At 39.6% G+C, this 21248-nt stretch overlaps 1 protein-coding gene across 3 annotated transcripts in view; it reads left to right on the forward strand.

Moving 5' to 3' along the window:
• RAPGEF4 (Rap guanine nucleotide exchange factor 4) overlaps window positions 1–21248 on the forward strand; it is a 309548-nt gene that overhangs the window by 242199 nt on the left and 46101 nt on the right. For 2 of the 3 annotated variants that reach the window (XM_005573493.4, XM_005573494.4), the window contains 6 exons: window positions 20–80; window positions 2805–2881; window positions 3301–3447; window positions 5401–5516; window positions 11062–11150; window positions 15889–15967. In XM_005573493.4, coding sequence (XP_005573550.1) covers window positions 20–80; window positions 2805–2881; window positions 3301–3447; window positions 5401–5516; window positions 11062–11150; window positions 15889–15967 — 569 coding nt within the window. Of the gene's footprint in view, window positions 1–19; window positions 81–2804; window positions 2882–3300; window positions 3448–5400; window positions 5517–11061; window positions 11151–15888; window positions 16055–19564; window positions 19951–21248 lie in introns of those variants that run through there. The other variant, XR_010579925.2, reaches the window with a different exon arrangement.

The raw sequence follows: 21248 nt of genomic DNA on the forward strand, positions 1-21248 counted from the left end.
TCTTCTCTTTTTCTTCTAGGTGAAACGAGAGTTAGCAGGTGTTCTCATTTTTGAATCTCATGCCAAAGGAGGGACCGTGTGTAAGTGAAAACTGTACTGGAACCTCGCGCCTGGCCAGCACCCTTCGAGTACATGCCACGGGAAGCCAGGCTGCTAACGCTTCACTTCTTGGCCCCGGGTCTGACTTGGTGATGTGGCAGGGTGTCCTGTGGCACTTTCGTTTTTCTGGACCTGTGATTATTTCCAGCCCATGCCGATTATTCTGAAGGATCGTGGTTTTCTAGTACCAGCAAGTATTGTGGGTGCCAGGCTGAGTCTCGCTGGCTCACTACCCTCCTGACTCACCACAGTGTTTAGAGGGTGGAATGAAGTCACTGCCCTTCAGGAAGGGCCTGAGGCAGTACCTTTCCCAGTGACCTCATTCCGTTCATAGCTTTAGAAGAACTAATAGATCTCTTGAGGTTGCTAGTTAGAATGATATTTAAACCCATCCTACTTCCTTTTTCTTCTCTCACTTCCACTTTAGGCTCCAAACTGGAGAGAATTTCTTTGCTTCAAATATGTATACAGTGTTAATATATAGTATCTCACCAAAATCCAAGTTGTAGTTTAGTTCTGTGATCATATTTGGAAGCAAGAAAAGGAAATTTGATGTGAATAGATGTGAACAATATTATATAAGCTGGCATTCCTTACTATTCCTACAAAAATCTGGCTCAAGAAAAAAAGGGGGTTAGTGATCTACTAAGGTCAGGAAGTGCCTCTCCAATCTCTCTTGCAGAGTCACAGGATACAGTAGCATGCTAATGTGTTCTCAGAAGTTCTGCAATAAGGAGAAATTATCACCATGTTTAAACCGATACTTCCTGAGCCTAATGACATGTAGAACACTTTTTGCATGGACACCTGTTAACTCATTAGAGACATAGTTTGGAAAATCTTGCTCTTTCTTCAGGCTATGTTATATGAGTCAAATAAGCAGGAAACATGAATTGTAAATGTGGTTCTTTTACTTTCAGTCATCAAAAGTGGTATTTCTGACATTGATATCTATTTCAGTAAGAATGTAACTTCTTCAAATGTTAAAGGCTTACTTTAATATTTTTATCTTAATGGTTGCTATTGACTTACTATTCTTTTTTATTTTCTTGTATTCATTTCATTCAAACTTGCTAATTGCTTTCATTTTATTATGAAATAGTTATTTTAAACAAAAAATAGAGAATATTACAAATACATTCTTAATCTTTGTCAGATACTAACATTATGCCATTTTTTTCATATTTTCTTTTCTTTTCTTTTCTTTTTTGTTTTTGAGACGGAGTCTTGCTCTGTCACCCAGGCTGGAGTGCAGTGGCGCAACCTCCACCTCCCCTCACTGCAACCTCCACCTCCCAGGTTCAAGCAATTCTCCTGCCTCAGCCTCCCAAGTAGCTGGGATTACAGGCATGTGCCACCATGCCCAGCTAATTTTTTTGTGTGTGTGTTTTTAGTAGAGGTGGGGTTTCACCTCGTTGGCCAGTCTGGTCTCAAATTCCTGAGTTCAAGTGATCTGCCCGCTGTGGCCTCCCAAAGTGCTGGAATACAGGCATAAGCCACTGCACCCGGCCTTTTTTCATATTTTCTAAAGAATTAAATATACATGCTGGGTGCAGTGGCTCATGCCTGTAATCCCAACACTTTGGGAGGCCGAGGCAGGTGGATTGCTTGAGCCCAGGAGTTCGAGACCAGCCTGGGCAACATGGCAAAACCCTGTCTGTAAAAATTAGCCAGGTGGATTGGTGCACCCCTACAGTCCCAGCTACTCAGGAGGCTGAGGTGGAAGGATCTCTTAAGCCTGGGAGGTCAAGGCTGCAGTGAGCCATGATCACGCCACTGCACTCCAGCCTGAGTGACAGAACAAGACCCTGTCTCAAAAAATAAAAAATAAAAAATAATTGTACAACTACACTTGAAGACCCTTTGTACCCTCATTTATCCCATTCTCATCTTCCTACCCCAAGGTAACTCCTACTCTGAATGTAGTGATGATCATTCCAACCATTTTTTAAAAAAATACAGGCAGTCCTCTGCATCTGTGTGTTCCACATTTATGAATTCAACCCACTGAAGATCAAAAATATTCCAAAAAAAGAAAGTGGATGGTTGTGTCTCTACTGAACATGTACAGACATTTTTCTTGTTATCATTCCCTAAATAATACAGTATAACAACTATTTACATAGCATTTACATAGTATTAGGTATTATAAGTAATCTAGAAATGACTTAAAGTATACAAGAGGCTGTGTGTAGATTATATGCAAATGCACCACTTTGTATCAGGGACTTGAGCATCTGTGGATTTTGATATCCTTGGGAGGTCCTGGCACCAATTCCCCATGGATACCAAGGGACAAGTGTGTGTAGGTATGTATCTGTAAACAATATGTAGTGCTGATTTGCATGTTTTTAAGTGTCGCATTACTTGTCAGATTACTTTTTAGAACCATTTTTCTATGGGGTAAGTTTTAATGAATTGTGGGAGAAGTGTGTATGGCTTTAAGAAACGGATTGCTGATAAATTGATATCTACTAAAAACCTATCTTTTGGGGCATAGCAAGGAATGCAGTGTTTCTCTTTCTTTTATATTCTATAGAAAAGGAGATAATATGCCACCTGAACAAGTTAGTATTTGCCAGTGATGTTTCTCGTTTTTTACGTATGCGTTATTCTGGGGACTTAAAGTGATGATTTGATAAGCTGTAATTTATATTGATGTGCTTCTATTCTTATCATAAGTCTTTTCATCTTTTTGTGTCTAGTGTTTAACCAGGGGGAAGAAGGTACCTCCTGGTACATTATTCTAAAAGGATCAGTGAATGTAGTCATTTATGGCAAGGTATATATATCTTTTTCTTTTTGAAACTTTATTACGCTCCATTTACTAGTGTGGCTCTAAGTATTAGCAATGTAGTGCCACAATTAAATATGCAACAACATTGTTCCTAGATGTAGAAAAGACATTATTGCATCTTTAATCATAAATTATCTCAGTTATTATACTTAAAGTAGTATTGTACTTTCTGGGGTTTTTCTCCTACCGGATTATAGTATGTACATTTAAGCCACAGACCATATTACTCAATGAAAGAAAAGTGAACATCATAATTTAATTATGTAATCCCCTTTGGCATTCCTAGGTACAGCCCATTTATCTACAGTGTTTTATGGGCCGGGGTCTTGTGGCAGGAGGTGGTGGGTGTTTGTGTTTGCTCTGTTTCTGGGATCCTCTTCATCTGTGTGCTCTACTCTCTCCAGGGTGTGGTCTGCACCCTGCATGAAGGAGATGACTTCGGCAAGTTAGCACTAGTGAATGATGCCCCACGAGCTGCCTCTATCGTCTTACGAGAAGATAATTGCCATTTCTTAAGAGTAGACAAGGAGGATTTCAACCGGATCCTGAGGGTGAGTCCAAAGCAAAGTGTGGCCGAGAGACATCCCATTTTTTCTTTAACTAAATAAGCAAAGCTTTGAGCATAGTCTTAATTGAGTAGTCCTGTGATGAATGAGTGCTCTAGGCACAAAAGGCCTTTGTTACAAACCTGGTTATATTTAATGTGTTGGTATGCATTCTGGGATCCAGAGGTTATATTCCAGTAAAACTGCAAATGCAGGATGCTATGCTGGACCCAGTCCCTCTATGCATCCCTGCACTGGTCCATGAGAATTGACAATAAATAGGAATTGCCTTGGCAAAATGTCAGTCTGAGAAGTTTCTCTCTGACATCTTGGGCATCCTTCTTTGCATCCTTCCCATCCCACTCTCCAACACAGTGGCAGCTCCCTCTGCTCCTTGTTTTTCTCTTTCCTAGACCTTCCTAGTTTCCACCTCTTTCTCCTCCCAAATCTGAGCCTATCTCATATCATCATACATTCTCTTGATTTATTGAGTGATTCCATTTTACTGGGAATTAACATCCATCATGGTTACTCCAACCGAGCATTTTCATTTTCAGGGGCTCTATCAAGGATTGTTACAAACTAAAGGAATTGGCAGGCAGGTGAATAACAGGGGTGGTAGAAGGAACTGTGCAATTGCACTTAAAAGTTGATTCTGCAGATGAGCCCACTCTAAGCTTATTAAGGAATTTGTGAGTGTGGGTGATGTTTAGAAAAATAGTCTCTGGTCTCTCCCCAGCATGCGGTCCCTTGCCCATGGGAGGGATGACCCAGCTTTGGCTGGTAGAGGCCTGATCATGGACTTTTAGGGATGGTGACGATGTCCCACTACCCCTGGCTTCTCAGGTGGCCTGTGGTCCTTCCCACCTTAGCTTGAATTCACTTGGGAGGTTGTTCTTTCTCGGGTCACACTGCCCTCTTTCTTTCACTGCTGACCCACAGAGCAGGGTCCCTTCTATCCCTCTTGCAGCCTTAGCATCTCTAGTCTCTCCTGAAGTCCTAAATGTAGCTTTTGTGCTTTGGGGTGTATTCCCATTACTTAATGATGATTTACAATGTCATGCTCCTGTCCTTGTGTCTGGACATCAATCCCTACACGGCCTTAAGCATTTGCCTTTGGTGGCAAAATTTCTAACAACTAAGTTTCTCTTAGGAATGCATAGTCTTAATGCGCAAAAAAAAAAAAAATAGGCTAAAATGTATACCCTTGAATGATATATTAAAAAAATACCAGATGGAATTTGAGTTGGTTCTTATCTGATCTCTTTTTAAATGGGAGCCAAATGTTGAGGAAAAGCATGTTAAAATTTTTAAACTAACTATTTACAATGATATTGAAATTTAAAGGTAAGCTGTACTAACTCCTTCAAGTTTACAAACAAGGAGTTTACATTCAGCCAAAACATTCTTCGAAAGAATCAGATTAGGACCATTATCACTGATGTAATTTAATCAATGGTAAATCACTTAAAATAACCGAAAAGAGTTTTTAACACATTTCAAATGTATTTTTCTTAAAAAAAGAAAAGAAAACAAAATAGTCTTTTGATTAGAGAGAGGAGGTGCCCCACTCCTAAGGAAACTAAATACACTTAGAAGAAAAAGAACTTTGCTGAAGCTGCTTGCTATTTACCACATATTTTTATAACTAATAAATGCCTTTGCTCCCCACCTTCCTGCTCTATTTCTTTCTCCCAAAGGTTTCTCAGAGCATAACCACACTATGCTTTATTCTGCTGTTTTTCTGAAGCTGGGGTAAAAGCAGTCTTAAAAACACATGCCTCAAACCTCATCTGGTCCTCTCTCTGACCGTTCCAGCCCTTGACTTTGAAAATGACTTAATTTGTAGACGCAACAATTAGCATGACAAGCACCAAATGAGTTTCTGAAGCATTTGAAATTTTTTTCATTGTCTGAGTAAGCGGCAGCATCTGTATGTGGTGTAATTTGTATTTGCAGGACGTGGAGGCGAATACAGTCAGACTTAAAGAACATGACCAAGATGTCTTGGTGCTGGAGAAGGTCCCAGCAGGGAACAGAGCTTCTAATCAAGGAAACTCACAGCCTCAGCAAAAGTATGTTTGCATCCAACACTGTAATTGCCAGACTATGATTAACCTTTTCACATGGTATCATCATTTCTACAATAGCATGTTCTCCTTTTTTGTGGAAGATGGCAGTGTATGTGACTTTTTTCCTCTCTATTGACTAATCACACATCTTGTGGAGTATAATGTATCCATTTCTGGCACAGCATTGAGCCGGGTGCTGCCTAGAGTAATTCGGGAGAGAATATTCCTTTACTCTAAAAACCACTCTTTGTATACAGTGTTCAACTGTAATAGCTGTGGAACAGAAGGCGTGTGAGAGAACAATGGGAATAGCAATGCCAGGCAGCTCAAAGGATACGAAGGCCCCTGGGTGATGAGAACTTTTGGTATTTGAATTTCGTATGCAGGATTTCGCGTGAAGTGTTTTCCTCTTGTTACCAGAATGAGCGTCTTTGATGGATACCCAGACTTCAAATATAAAACCGTCTATTGATTGCAGCCCAGAAGCATCCATTTGGCCTCATTCATACTTATTCCTGCTAATGTCAAAAGGCCATTAGCTTCACATTTCTCAGATGTCCTGTTTAACTTGAGTCTTTTTCAGTATATCGATGTTCAGTTCCAGCTTTTGCTGCAACTTACTACATAAAACTGCATCAAATGTACCAACATTTGAGTGGTAAGACAGAGAATAGAAAATGTGGCTCTAAGAAATTACAGAAAATTACAGAATCTAGTTTTTAAAACGGAGATTAATTTTCAATCTTAGTGTAATAAAAACAGCAATTCTGTAGCGAAAGAAATGTTACTCAATAATATGTTGAAGGAGAATGCATCTCAAGTAATTTTCCTTTGTTTGCCAAATAAGCGAGGTGTTTCCCTTATCAAGACATTCACCATAAATTATTAATTTTTATTGTTTAGACTAAAAGGCCCAGACATTTTCGTTTGATTGAATCAACATATTTGCAAAGAGGGCAGGAAAAAAGATAATATTATTAAATAGCCAGAGTATATTTTGCAGATTTTATAGAATTCTTATCTTACAACACCTTTTAAAAGATGGAGAAATTTAGGCTCAGAGCCACAAGTTACTTGCCCATGGTTTCAAAGCTTATAATGGCAGAGCTTGAATTCAAGTCCAGCTTGACCAGTTTTCACACGCCTATCCCCCTTCCACCTGCCAGCTTACTATAGCAAAATATAGTAGATAAGACTACATACTCAACACTGCTTAGTAAATATTGCAAACCACTCCATATCGAAGGAACTGACATGAAAAGGACTATGTAAAAAACGTACCTTTCACTTACAAAACTAAAAATTACCATAGAAATTTTGTTATTACTTGCTGTTTACTACTATCTGTTCTTGGAATTGTTCTTGCCCAAATGTTTTTAACAGTTGTCTTTCCAGTCCACTAAGGAGGATGAGAATGAAAACATTTTTTTTTTTTTTATGTGAAGGTTGAGACTGCTTCTAGTGATTTTCTTTGGTTCCCTTAAATAACTAGTGTTTTATCTGCATTTTAAACTAATGCTTCAGATGCTTACTGAAAAGGCAAGCCTTGAGAATTCTTCTTAACCCAGAAACATCTGATCAAGAGGTTCCCTGGGGGTCCCCTTGCTTCACTTCTTCATGTCATCGGGGAATGATCAAAAGCATTTGCTTGTTACAATGTCTTTCATTTAGGGTGTTCTCCAAATACAGGTTTCTTATGAAACCAAACTAAAAGGGATGGAAAAGGAGAGGCCATATGTTTTATTATTTTAGGCCTGATCTGATTTTCCGTTATACCTCCTTATTTGTGTCCTGTATTCCAATCCAAATTTTTCCACAATTCAAAAACTTACGCATGTTCACAATGAGCCATTTAAGAAATATTCAATGAGTACGAATTAATGCACCACACAAAACTTCCCTGAAGAATGAAAAGCTGCTCTCTCAAGGGGTCATTTTCCATGTTGAGTTTTCCCAAATGAGACCAGAATTGAAGGGGAGGGGGCATGTAAATAAATTGGGGGCTGATATTCTGGACTTCAAAAATGTGGCATCAACCATGTCTATGGATGGACTTAAAATTTAGGAAGCTGTAGGGCCTCTCTTCAGAAATTATCCTTTTTGAGCTCAAAGAGGGTTACCATATTGGTGCTGCTAATAATGTTATTTTTCTGGTTCATTTTTCCCTGAGAAATCCAGAATAGTTTATGTGTACATTTTTAACTTTCAAAACCTCCTGACTCTACCTGAGCATCTCAGCTCTGAGTGTGATATTTAAAATGTCAATAATAAGGCAGTGTTTCCCATGAAGGATAAATTCCACGGAGCCCTCAGTTGTTTACTGTTTCGGATGTCTTTCTGCTCTGTGGTTATGCAGGTTTAGTAAGAAAGAATTTGAAATGCATATTCCTGTTTTAGTTACTGTGTTGCTTTTATCTTAGACTATTTTCTCATTGCTCAGCTCCATCCTGTGTGCAGGAAGACAGTCTCTTTCAGGTCCCCTTCTCCACACCCTTCTCTATTCTAGGAACAAATTGTAGTGTCCTCATTTGCAGAAAAGTATTTTATGTCAGAGGTTTAAAACCTCATAGCTTATATAATGTAACCAATTGGAGTTTGCTTTTAACTTGAACTAGAGTCGCTCTTTCATGAAATAAACTGAAAAGAGTCATGCTGTGTGGTCTTTAAGTGATCCTGACCTCATTTTAAACAGAGGCCAAGCAGTAGGTGCCTGGCAGTGGACAGTGGGAAACAAAGCCGTCACGTGATGTTTCAGCCAAACCCAGAACTCCAAGAGCCCAGAGGGCTGTGTCTGGCCAGAAGCTCCTGGCCCCTCCGTCTTGGAGTCCCCCACCCTAAGGGAATGTCAGCACCTAATAGCCTTCTGTGGAGCTGTGAAGAGAAGCTGGGGTAAGGTGGCCATGGCAACTGTACCACGAGAGGAAGTCTCTGGTAGCAAAAGAAAGATCCTGGGGGTCTCCGATTGGCCTGGTGGGCAGAGCTTAGAGAGGCCACTTTCTCTCTAGAGAGGTGATCAGGCATCCAGCTTGCCTCTCAGACCACTATTACTTTTGACCAGCCATAATGCCCTAGCTAAAGGATGTCCAAACAAAGAATACCAGAATGTGAAGCCAACCTTCTAGTAGAATTAGTTTTGACAAGGGGACACATTTTACAAACTGATGTATGAGTCACACAGCTAGATATAGAGCTTGCAACTTTCCAGCAGCCGCTGCCCGGTGCCACGCGAAGTAACAGACTGGTTTCCCCCCCATTTGGTTTTCACGTTTTGGAATGTATATATACTCCTATTGATATGCAACTTGTTTTCAGAAACAAACCGAACAAGCCCGCTTTAGAGGAAGGTTGTTAATTACATGGAGAATTTCCTGTTCTGAAAAAGCTCCAGGTAGCTAGACCTGGTCTCCATCTGGAGCATCTTGCTGTGGAAGCAGAAAAGGGCCACGAAGCTCATGCTTGTTCTCTGAAGCCAGACACACCTGGCTCATGTCAGAGGTCTCCCATTTACTAACTCTGTGACCTGAGGCTTGATGCCTCCCCCTCCTGAGCCGTCTGTCCATCTGCACAATGAAGATAATATTTAACTAGCAGGAGTAAACAGGACGCCCTTATTCAGTGCACACCTAGCTGTCTAGGGTATAGTAAACATTTGACAGATGTTGCTCTCTCCAACCCAGTTTCCTGATTAATGTGTCTGACGCTACTCTTTTTCCAGCTCATGTGGTGAGTGCTATCAAAGAATCATATATTTCAGGAATTACTGGATGAATTGAGCAATATTCTCTATTTCAATATTGAAAGTCATTTATAAATATGCCCTCTTCTTTCCTCAAATATTCATTGCCCACAAGAGGAAAAACCATTGTCTTCTACCTTATCTATTTTGAGAAAGGGGTCAGACTTTTGAGATGAAAGTAGACTATTTTTTTTTCTCTCTATTCCCCTTCTCTCCTCCTCTAGGCTCCAAAGCCAAGTTTCCTCAAAGATTTAACTGTTGAGCTTCCTTTTGGTCTTGTGCGCGCACTCACAACAGTTTTAGCTAACAGCTGCCTTCCAGGTAGACTGCACTGGCCACCTCATTCAATACCAGGGGTGCTTCCCTCACCATTTTCACATGCACATATGTTAAAATGTTTACTCATCACTCCCTCAGGCCGTGGGTTAAGATCCTGAGATTTAATAATATGTTAGAGTTACTCTTGGGATCTCAACACACCTCAAAGGTCTCAAACAGGCAAGGAAACCAGAGCTGAATTCTATCACTGCTTTCTGAACATTAGACAATTTTATTTTCATTGTTGTTTTTACTTGCCTGGTGTGTGTGTGTGTGTGTGTGTGTGTGTGTGTGTGTGTGTGTGTGTTGAGAACGGAGTCTCACTCTGTCGCCCAGGCTGGAGTGCAGTGGCGCGATCTCCACTCACTGCAACCTCCACCTCCCTGGTTCAAGCAATTCTCCTGCCTCAGCCTCCGAACTAGCTGGGACTATGGGTGCGTGCCACCATGCCTGGCTAATTTTCTGTATTTTAGTGGAGACAGGGTTTCACCATGTTGCCCAGGCTGGTCACGAACTTCTGAGCTCAGGCAATCTGCCCGCTTTGGCCTCCCAAAGTGCTGGGATGACAGGCGGGAGCCACTGCGCCCAGCCCCTACTTGCCTGTTATTTTTAAGTGAAATTCCAAGCAGAAAAGCAAAGCCTGAGTTTTGGAAGAGAAGCACCCAGATCATCTGAATGTATTTTGTCTACAGCTCCCACTTAGTAGTGTTTTGTCACTGTCTTGAGTATGATTTTGAAACAGTTCACATGCAACTTAAAAAATAAATCCTCCTGTGTTAACTGAAGAACACCATGGAAGGATCTGCTGAAATAATGTCTAATATAACCCCCAGTAATTTATATCTGGCATTGAAATAAATTATAAGGATTTTCTACTGCTGATTTATTTCCCGTTCATGATGCTACTGGGGTTTGTTTGTTTGCTTATCGGTGTTATGGAGTTTTGTTTGCTTTCTCTCATTTTATTATTAGCTGAATTTCCAAAGCACATACCAGTGTACAGTTGGGAAAGACAGAGCATTCCAGAAATAGGCAGGGGAATCCAGTGTGGGACAGAAGTTTTGCCACGAGTAACCCATATATGGATAACCTAGCTTACTCTCACTTCCCCTCACCAGCTCCCCCTGCCTGACCTGAACTGCCCTGGGTTTTACATGTTCCTTTTTATTCTCCTTTGGAAAAAGACTGAAGTTTCTCAGTTCCCAGCCTCCTAAAGCTGCTCTTCAAGAAGTTTACCTTATTTCCATGTAGGGAAAGAAGAACAATGTTTGTAGTAACGACTTCACTTTGTGGATTTTTTGTTTGTTTGTTTGTTTGTTTGTTTTGTCTTCTCGTGTGACTTTGACAAGGTGCATGGTCTCTCTTACCTTGAAAAGTATATGGTTCCCTGGGATCTCAAATTAAAAAAAAAAAAAAAACTTAGATAAGTAAAAGGTTTTTTTTAATGATTTGCCCACTTATGAAAAACTAATGGCATTTTTGTTTCTTATCCAGGTATACTGTGATGTCAGGAACACCTGAAAAAATTTTAGAGCATTTTCTAGAAACGATACGCCTTGAGGCAACTTTAAATGAAGCAACAGGTATACACATAGAACAGTTTGCATGTCCATTGAATCCATGCATAGCATTGTTTAAAAGTCCTGCATTCATTTGCAGTGTGTATAGCAAAAGCAGTTTTGGAAGGGGATTCTGTGTATTGATACTTGAAAAGCATCTCTGTGTGACCTGACAGGGAACAGTCCTTCTGACTGTCCTCTTTCCTCCCCAGTCCTGACTGTTCTCTAGAAATGACTCAGCCTCATTTCTACATACCATGCCTCGTCTTCTCTAGGCTTCTCTCTCTTAAGGTATTCAAATCCAACCTTTACAGGCATCTGTTGGGTTTATCATTTACGTCCTACCTAGTCCCATGAAGGATTTGAAGCTGCCTACATAAAAGGCACAGCCTTGCTCCAGTTGGGAGTAAGATGCTTCTCTCTGCAGTTGTTGTAGAGTCCAGCAGCTCTAGAATGTGACTAAATGCCACCATTCGTTTGCTAGGGCTTCCCTAACAAATTACCACCAACTGGGTAGCTCCAGCAACAAAATTGTATTGTCTTACAGCTCTGGAGGCTGGAAGTCCTAGCTGAAGGTGATAGTCGAGTTGGTTCCTTTTGAAGGCTGTGAAGGAGAATCTGTTCCATGCCTCTCTCCTAGCCTCCCGTGGTTTGCAGGCTATCTTTGGCATCCATTGGCTTGTAGATGCATCATCCAGATGTCTGCCCTCATGTTCACACAACATTCTCCCTGTGACTCTTCACGTAGCCTTCCCTCTGTGCATGTCTGTCTCTGAGTCCAAGGCTACCCCTTTTTGTAAGAATACCAGTCATATTGGATTAAGGCCCACATTAAGGACTCACCTTAACTTGACCACACCTGCAAAGACACTGTTTCCAAAGACGATGTATTCTGAGATACTGGAGGTTAGTTCTTCAACATATCTTTTTGGGGGGATACAATTCAACACATAACATCTACTTACAGTGAATCAGTCTTGTTACCTAAGACACAGATATTCTAGGCTGAATAAAACAGATCTCACCAGTGAACTAAGTGTTCAGAGTTATAAAATTGTGTTCCACTTTGGTTACCATCTTGTATATGACTTTGAAACAGCCGACACACAATGTGTTTTTTTTTAATCCTATGCTACTGCCTCTCAGAATAATGTCATGGGTTAGTATTTTAAGCACATTGAGCTCCATAGAAGAGCATTTCTCACTAAAAGAAGTTCAGAGATTTATCTCAAAAACTTAGTTCAAAATCCATTTCCATAATTGACCTTTGCTATGTACTCAAGTTGAAGATATCATCATTATTATTATTATTATATACCTTCTAAGGGTATTTTACCACTGAATTCTTATTTTATCTTCTCATTCCAGTTTCTCATTTTATGCTTAGATTACCTGAGGTTTTTTATGTAGCAAATTAATTAGAGTATAGTAGATAAAATCGTCAGGATCACTGGCTCCAGGCCAATTATTCTCAGCTCAGTATTTGTTGAGAATCTTGTTGGGTAAACACTAAGCTAGATGCTTCGGACTAGGCAATGTGAATAAGGAATCATCCTCCTGCCTTCAGGAAGCTTATAATCTGTTAGAAAACATAAAGGAATTTGCACATAACTTGAATATAAGGCAGAATGTGGTTAGTGCTTCAGGGACACTGACTGGGTGAGGGATCTAGAAAAATATCATGGAAAATATAGAGTGGCCCTGAAGGAGGCTGGTAACCAGTAACTAGAGATGGGGACAGAGCCATCCATACTAAGGGACAATATTAGCACTGACCTAGAAATAGACAGGGAAGAGTGAGTGGTCTGATTTTTGCTGGAATATTGTATACATAAGTTGGAAAAGGAAGGAAAGGTTTAAGAATTGGGGTATAGATCTTAGAGAGTCTTAAATGTAAAGCCGGCTGGGTGCAGTGGCTCGCACCTATAATCCCAGCACTTTGGGGGCCAAGGCGGGAGGATCACTGGAGCCCAGGAGTTTGAGGCTACAGTGAGCTATGCTCATGCCACTGCACTCTAGCTTGGGCAACAACAACAGAAAGGTAGAGCCAAGCATTGGGAAGTGGTTGAAGATGTCTGAGCAAGAAGAATGTGATAAGAGCTTTACTGGAGAAAAGTTACTCCATAGTTAGTATAGAGAAGCTGTTGAAGAACCAATTACGTGAGGATAGCTTCCAAGAGCCATATGTAACCTCAAATAAACCAAATTTCCAAGACCATGGGTCAGGAAAAAATGCAGCTGATTTTTTTCCCTCTGATTAACTGTTTGCCCAGTATGTGTGATTGCATAATGCAAGAATCAGCATCTTACCTAAAGTAAGTATTGACTCAAAAAAAAAAAAAAAAAAAAAAAAGATTCTGGTACATTAGAGACTATGGCATCTAAGGAATGAGCTATAAGATCTTTACCACCCATGAAGAGCAAATATAGCCTCCCTTTCAAGTCACCTCTAAAAGAGATGGAGACTGAATTATTGCTGCTGCTTCTGCTTCTTTTGTTTAGTTTTGTTTTTTTTAATTACTGTTCCTTGCAGAGCAGGGCTAACCCACGGGCAGTATGCCCAGAGTAGCCTGATTGTTCCTTCTTCATCAAAAAAATTAAAGCCTGGAAATCAGTGTATTCTAAGGCTGACGTGTGGGATGTGATTCTTGACCCTTCCGTTTTTGATGGTAGAGACTAGACTAGCATCATAATTTAATATTGAACTTCATTTCCTACAGTTTTTCCTGATATTTTTTTCTTACAAGTAATGTTTATGCCTTGGAGATAAATAACAAATCAGTATCTTTCTCATAAATCAAAAATACAGATTTCCCCTGCCTCCCCCACTGTTCTGGACACTAAACAATCCTAGGGTAGGGTGACGACATTTGTCCATATACTGGAGTGGGAGACCTTTGGCATTTATGGATTTACAGTACAGTGAGAAAGGTCAGAGTTACCATGAAACTTGTTTACATCATAAAAATGCACACTGCTGAATTTGACATTACACTCTCTTAATTTACCAAAAATCTATTTTCTACCTGAGACCTATTAGTTCTTATATTTTTACTTTTAAAACCAGCATTAGTCATGGAGTGACTTGGTAAATCATCTTCTAGTAGGAAATGATATTTTAAATTCTTAAGCAAATTTTAACTCTATAAATTAGATTTCCAGTGTTACTGTTTTTGATGAACTTACATCGGCAAAGTTTGAATCAGTGACTAAATGTTTAACCATTATTCTCATTTAAATATAAGTGACGAGTGTAATCCCAAGTTGTCATCTACTCAGCGTCACCAGTCACCTTCAGTCTCATTATACTGAGAGGCAGAGAAGGTGTCAGACAGAAGAGTTGCTACATATGAGGAGAGAGCCGGAAAGCCACACTGAAATGTGAGCCGAGTAGTTGGCCATGTTAACTGATTCCCTTCCCAACCTTGGAGCACCCAAGTCAAGTCTCTGCTTTAGCAAACTTTAAACTACCAGATAGTACAGCCTCCTGGGTGCATATAAGCAAGTATTACCTCCTCCATTCTCAGGAATATATCAAATATATCAAGATGGTGCTAGATGTTAAGCTCAGACAAGCCAAAGTCCTTTGGTACATTCAAAAAAAATAGTTTCATGCAGCCTCTGTCTCCTCTGTCTGGCACCTTCTCTGCTTCTTCTCTGGCTCAGTATAATGGGACTGAAAACCTGGTGACATTGAGTTGTGACACTTGGTATTACACTCATCAGTTATATTTAAATGAGTATGTATAATGGTTAAACCTTTAGTCACTGACTCAGACTTCACCAATAAAAGTTCATTAACAACATGGATGACATTTGGCAATCTAATTTATAGAATTAAAATGTACGTATTTCTCACCATTTTCCATTTAAGATGAGCATCACAATCTCAGGCAGTGTATTTCACGTTTTCCCTGGAAATGTCATGGCATCTTGGGTTCCAAGTTCTGATGGGCGTAGTCCTGAGGTTTTTAGGTTTGCCTTCATGAGCTTTCCCATCTGGCTAGCCAGGGCGTGTTGTCTGCAATGAAGAACCAGCGTCAAATTCAATGACGAAGTAAATGAAGCTTATTTTGGAGACTTGCCTTACTTCCCTTGCCAACCCCCTGCTTCCTTACTTACAAAATAGTTTCACATATAGGACAGTCACCCTTTGAATCCACCAGCTTCTGTTTTGTTAGCCTTTGTTTTGCTCTAGTTGCTGCTCACAGTCTTAATCTTGTTTTCTTTTCTTTTCTTTTTTCTTTTCTTTTATTTCTTTCCTGCTTCTTTATCCCCTCACCAATCAGCTGCTCTTACTACCTCCTGATTCTGTAATTCTATTGCCCCCCCCACCCTTCATTGCTCCTTTTGGAAATAGGAGGTGAAAAAGAGATAAAGGAGAAAGGATTTTGAACAAACAAATATGGTATAGACACAGAAATGACCATGTCTTCGTTCTGCGTGTATGGTACTGCCCACATGTGACCCTTTAAATATACAGATTTTAAAATGTTTGGTGGCTAAGGTACCTAGTGCCATTTGTACAAGGCTGTCTCTTTTTAAAATATTATACTTTTTGCCCATTGTCATGAGAAACTGATTTTGATCGCAGTCTCTGTCAGCACCATTATTTATATGATGTGCTTCTGTGTAAAGTAAACTCATACCCTAAACCAGTGTATTGGAACCAGTGGCCAAGAACAAGTGAGTAGATACTCTTGCTTTCCTAAAGATTTCCACAGGAACCTAATTTCCTTTTCTGTTTTTTTCCCCCTTCCAGATTCTGTTTTAAATGACTTTATTATGATGCACTGTGTTTTTATGCCAAATACCCAGCTTTGCCCAGCCCTAGTGGCCCAATATCCTTTTATTGTGATTGTAAGTTCCTAGTCCCTCGAAGACAACCCCACCTGTCGAAGGCCATTCTCTCGTCTCATCTTCTGAAGGTAAGTCACGGCCCAGGCAGAGTTGTACATTCCACCCTCGTCACACTGAAATGTGTTTTCCCACATTTCCCACGGTTTTCCCCTGTACAGACTCTAGCTCTGCCCGGCAGAGGTCTGCTGTGCCATGGTTAAGGATTTCCTCCTTGTTACCTGTATTAGGGCATTCTTTCATTACTATAAAGAAACACCTGAGGCTGGGTAATTTATAAGAAAAGAGGTTTAATTGACTGGCAGTTCTGCAGGTTGCCTAGGAAGCATCATGCCAGCCTCTGTTTCTGGGGAGGCCTTGGGAAACTTATAATTGTGGCCGAAGGTCAAGGGGGAGCAGGAGCCAGGTGGGAGAGGTGGCAAACACTTTTAAATGACCAGATCTCATGAGAATTCACTATCTCAAGGACAGCACCAAGACATGAGGGATCCACCCCTATAACCCAAACACCTCCCACCAGGCCCACCTCCAACATTGAGGATTACATTTCAACATGAGATTTGGGCGGGGACACACATCCAATCTGTATCATTATCTGTGCAGAGAAGTGTGAACCACCTCACCACAGGAAGGTGATGCTGGCAAAAACAATATCCATGCCCCTGGGAGGCAGGCTAGAGAGGGTTATGGAGAAGAACCTGGGAGTATTAGCAGGAACGGTTCGCCAACATTAGAGACAGACTGTTCCCTGGCAGGATGGACTGTGGTCGGCTTGTGTTCCTCCTCTGAGCTATGGTATTAAATTGCTAACATGCTGAGATAAATACAAGTTATCACTGTAGGATAACTTTCTTTTCCCATTCATCCTAGTCCATCCTCTCCTCTAGATACCAACATTTCTTCCTTTGTTACTACTTTTTATTATCATCTTATTGACTTAAAGACCCAAAATTTGAAATCCAGTGATAATTCCTCTATAGCTTGAAGGCCAAGTTTGTCTGAGACAGCTTTTCAACAGTGTTTGGAATGGCCCAGTTGATGCTGGTATGTAGCACAGAGCAAACATTCTCAGAAAATGGGAGTGGAATAAAAGAAGTGGGTATTATTAGTGAGCTTCACACTCAATTTTGGGAGCATGTGAAAGTATATTCTAAGATTTTGTTTTATTTTTAGAACAACAAAAATTTAGACCCCAAATCACTTTGGCCCTTTTGATCAGTTAAATATATTGAAGGAGAATGGCTCTTTTATTCTTCTTTTTTTTTTTTTTTTTTAGCAATTCAATGAATGTTGGCATGTTTTCCTCATTCAAGATTATAATTACCCTACCTGATTCTCATTTTCTTGTTCACTCATAATTCTCTTTGAAGTAAACAATGTATGAGGACAGGAGATTTGAGTTGAAGGTGCAACTCAGAGGGAGCTGCAAGAGGGAGATTTGTGTGTTTATTTGCCTGGAAACTGTCTTACTGAGTAATGATGGCTTAATGAGACTTACTTATATTATATATTTTTTCTGGCACATACTCAATTTTTCTCAAGTAAAATGAACACATTCAGGATCTCTGTGCTCTTTTAACTCCACACGCACTAATCATTATAGACCTTTGAGATTTGCTGGAAGGAAAAATAAAATCCACCATTGAGTTTAGACTTGCTTTTTTTTTTTTTAGCAGTTAGAAGGTTGATAAGCCTAAGGCAAACAAAACTCAAGGACAAGTCAGGGAGTTCAGTGGGCCAAGGCACAGCATCTTTACAACTCCAAGCCCCAAACACTGCACTTGTCTTTTTTTTCAGATTCTAACTTCTTCATTTATTAGCTTGTTCCCCTTCAAGAGTTGATTGAGAGCATTCAAATCACTAACTTCTCTTTTTAAAATAGTGCTCTAGAGAGAAGTTCTGTTTCTGCCCAGATAGGGAGGAGTGGGGAAAAGTGATACGGGCGGGGAGGGAGAGGGGAAGGCAAGAAAGCAAACAGGCGTGGAAGAGCTGTGACATCAAATCCGACTTCTTTCTTCTGTAGATGGGGGAATCCAGGATGACTGGGTGTAATCTATATTATCTAGGTCCCTTAGACCACCTCCCTCATATCTGGCCCTGTGGGAACTTAGATTCTCTTCACTGTTCTATTTTGAATCAGCTCTGTCTGTGTCAGGTGCATGCTAAGAGCATTGACCAATATTATACCACTTTATCCTGACAGGATTTTATTGGGTTAGTATTAGCTTTGTGTTACAAACGAGGGTCCTGAAGTTACCCCCAGCCCCCATAAAAAACAAAAAAAGGAGTGGCTTGCCCAGGGCAAGTAGCTGAGTCCTCCAGATGATTCCAAACCTGGAGTTTGCCTTTTTTTTCTCTCTGTCTTCACAACTTATTTATTTCAAAGCTTGTTTAAATTTTAATGATTCTGTAACCTTTAATTACAGTTTAAGAACATTTCAAGACAATATATTGTATCATAAACTGCTTAACAGCACACCTGCAAGCAGCAGGGATGTATAATGCAAACTTGAACAAGTGGTTTAACCCCTATGTTTTTAACGTGGGACATTAGGGATAGTAAAATACTTAACCATGTTTCATTAGTCAGTTGCTTTAGTGGAGTATTTTTGAAGTGCTTAACATCTGGAACTTTTCATAGCAGCCCTATGAAGAAGTCAGTATTTTTACTGCTATTTTTCTAAATCAATAAACTAGAATAATGAAAAATTATGAATTGCTCAGAGAAAGGTAATTACTAGCACAGAAAAGATTTGAGCCCTGAGCTACTGACACATATTTCTGTTCTTAATCCACATTGTGTGTCTCTTCCAATTTTGCTTTTACCATGGAGAAAGATAGTAGAACTCTGCTGAACATTAATATATCAGGCCTTTTATGTGCTAATGAGAGAGACTCTCTATTCATTAGACACAGTTTGGACATGATTTGACCCGATGAATACAAGTGCTTTATAATGAGTTTGAAAATCATATTTGTTCAATTTCTATACTTTTCATCTCCAGGTTCTTTAATCTTTTTTTAAATCTGCATTTAAAATTGAGTTCAATTTTCCTTTAGTCTTCAAAAGAAAATTAAAACCACCTGTATATAACCCTATAACCTCTCAGGTGTAGTATTGCTAACCGTTTTGTGTATATCCTTCTAGTCTTTTTTCTATACATATAGATATATGTTTTTAAATGTAAGAATGGGATCATACTGTAAATAATTTTGTATACCTTTTAATTAAGCAATATTTTATGAATATCTTTCTATGCCATTATTTTTCTATGCCATTTTTCTAAATATAGATAGTTGTCATCCTTAAAAATAAAACATTCTCATTCCAAAAAATTTTAATTACCACAAAAGGAGAAGACAGCAAAGTTCACCTGGTATCTCACCACCATTAATAAATTTGTTTTTAAAATTTTGGAATTTATGTATACATTTTTATGTACATAAGATTTTATATAAATTAAATAATGTTACATGTGCTTTTTGGTAATATGCTATTTTTCACTTAGTGGTATATTGTGAATATCTTTCCAAACTAATATATATAGAGATAAAACTATATCATCTTTTTTTTCTTCTAGATAATTCCATAAACATTTATTGACGACTGGAAATGTGTCACATAAAGTACTGGGCAACAAGGGGGCAAAGATGAGAAGGACACATTATCATTTTTAATGACTATAGTATCAATAGATATGTCATAATTATTTTCTCAGCCTCTACCTATTGGATATTTAGATTATTTTCACATTTTTTTTGCTATAACAAACACAATGGAGTGAATCGGCATCCTTCCAGCTAAATCTTTGCCCAAGTATATGAAAATGTACTCACTTTAAATTCCTAAAAATAGGCAAAGAATATGTAGTATGTTAATGCTTCTGACATGTATTCCCAAATTGCTCTCCTATTGTCTCAATTTTGTGCTTTATGATTAAACTCTGCCATATTCTTGTTTGTGCAACTGCAGGCTGGCCTTCAGTTTAGTAAGTGATCACACGAAGTCAATACTATTTTGAATTTTAGTAACTCTCTGATTCAGAGTATTTTCACATTATTTACTTTATCTTTCCAACACCAGTTCTCCAAATGTAAAGCAAAAAGTCTGGTATATTATTTTTGTTGTTGTTGTTTTGTGTTTTTTTGTTTTGTTTTGTTTTGTTTTTTTGAGACAGAGTCTTGCTCTGTCGCCAGACTGGAGTGTAGTGTCGCGATCTCGGCTCACTACAACCTCTGCCTCCTGGGTTCAAGCGATTCTCCTGCCTCAGCCTCCCAAGTAGCTGGAACTACAGGCAGGCACCACCACACCCAACTAATTTTTTTATTTTTAGTAGAAATGGAGTTTCACCATATTGGCCAGGATGGCCTCGATCTCTTGACCTCGTGATCCGCCTGCCTTGGCCTCCCAATGTGCTGGGATTATAGGCATGAGCCACTATGCCTGTTATTTATTTCATTTCACATATAGGAGAAATCAAGGTACAGAAAGGTCTAATAACTGCCTGAGATCCTGCATGTACTGGTAGACATTTGGAGGAAGTCCGTGTAGCACTGATGTAATAGTGGTTTGCAGTGGACATTGTGGTTGATTTGCCAACATACATGCCTTATTACTTGGTCATTTTAGCCACTCGTAGTAATTAGCCTTCCTTGCCAAAGACTGGTTCTCCAGTGCCAGACCCAAGCTAGACTGGGCCAATGGAATTCAAAGAGAGGCTTCCTGGGCTTTTGGTGAAAACCTTTTTAACATTTAGGAGAAAAAAACAGGAAGCCTGTAACCCCAATTGCCAGCAGCAGCTATCTTACAACCATGATGGGAATGAACCCCAAGATAAAGCTGGAATGAGGAGACAGCGAGGAAAAACGGGGGTCTGTGATAACATCATTAGCATTTGACTGGTCCTGAAGCTTACTCTGCCAGTGGATTATCTTTTCATGTCAATGAATATAGGTGTTTGTTGTTTAGGACAGATTCTTACTGCAGCTAAAAGAATCTTAAGGATGAATGGCTGATATTTAAACTTACAGAAATTTTAAAACAGCAATAATTTTGGACAGATTTTTGTGTTAGTATACGAGTTTTCTTTAGCTTAGTATTCATCACAAATTTTTTGCTTTTGGCATGGAAATAATGAGTTTAGTTTCTTGAATTAAGAAGAAAAAAGACCGGGCGCAGTGGCTCAAGCCTGTAATCCCAGCACTTTGGGAGGCTGAGATGGGCGGATCACGAGGTCTGGAGATCGAGACCATCCTGGCTAACAC

Source organism: Macaca fascicularis, chromosome 12 (assembly GCF_037993035.2).
Source record: "Macaca fascicularis isolate 582-1 chromosome 12, T2T-MFA8v1.1".
NCBI lineage: Eukaryota > Metazoa > Chordata > Mammalia > Primates > Cercopithecidae > Macaca > Macaca fascicularis.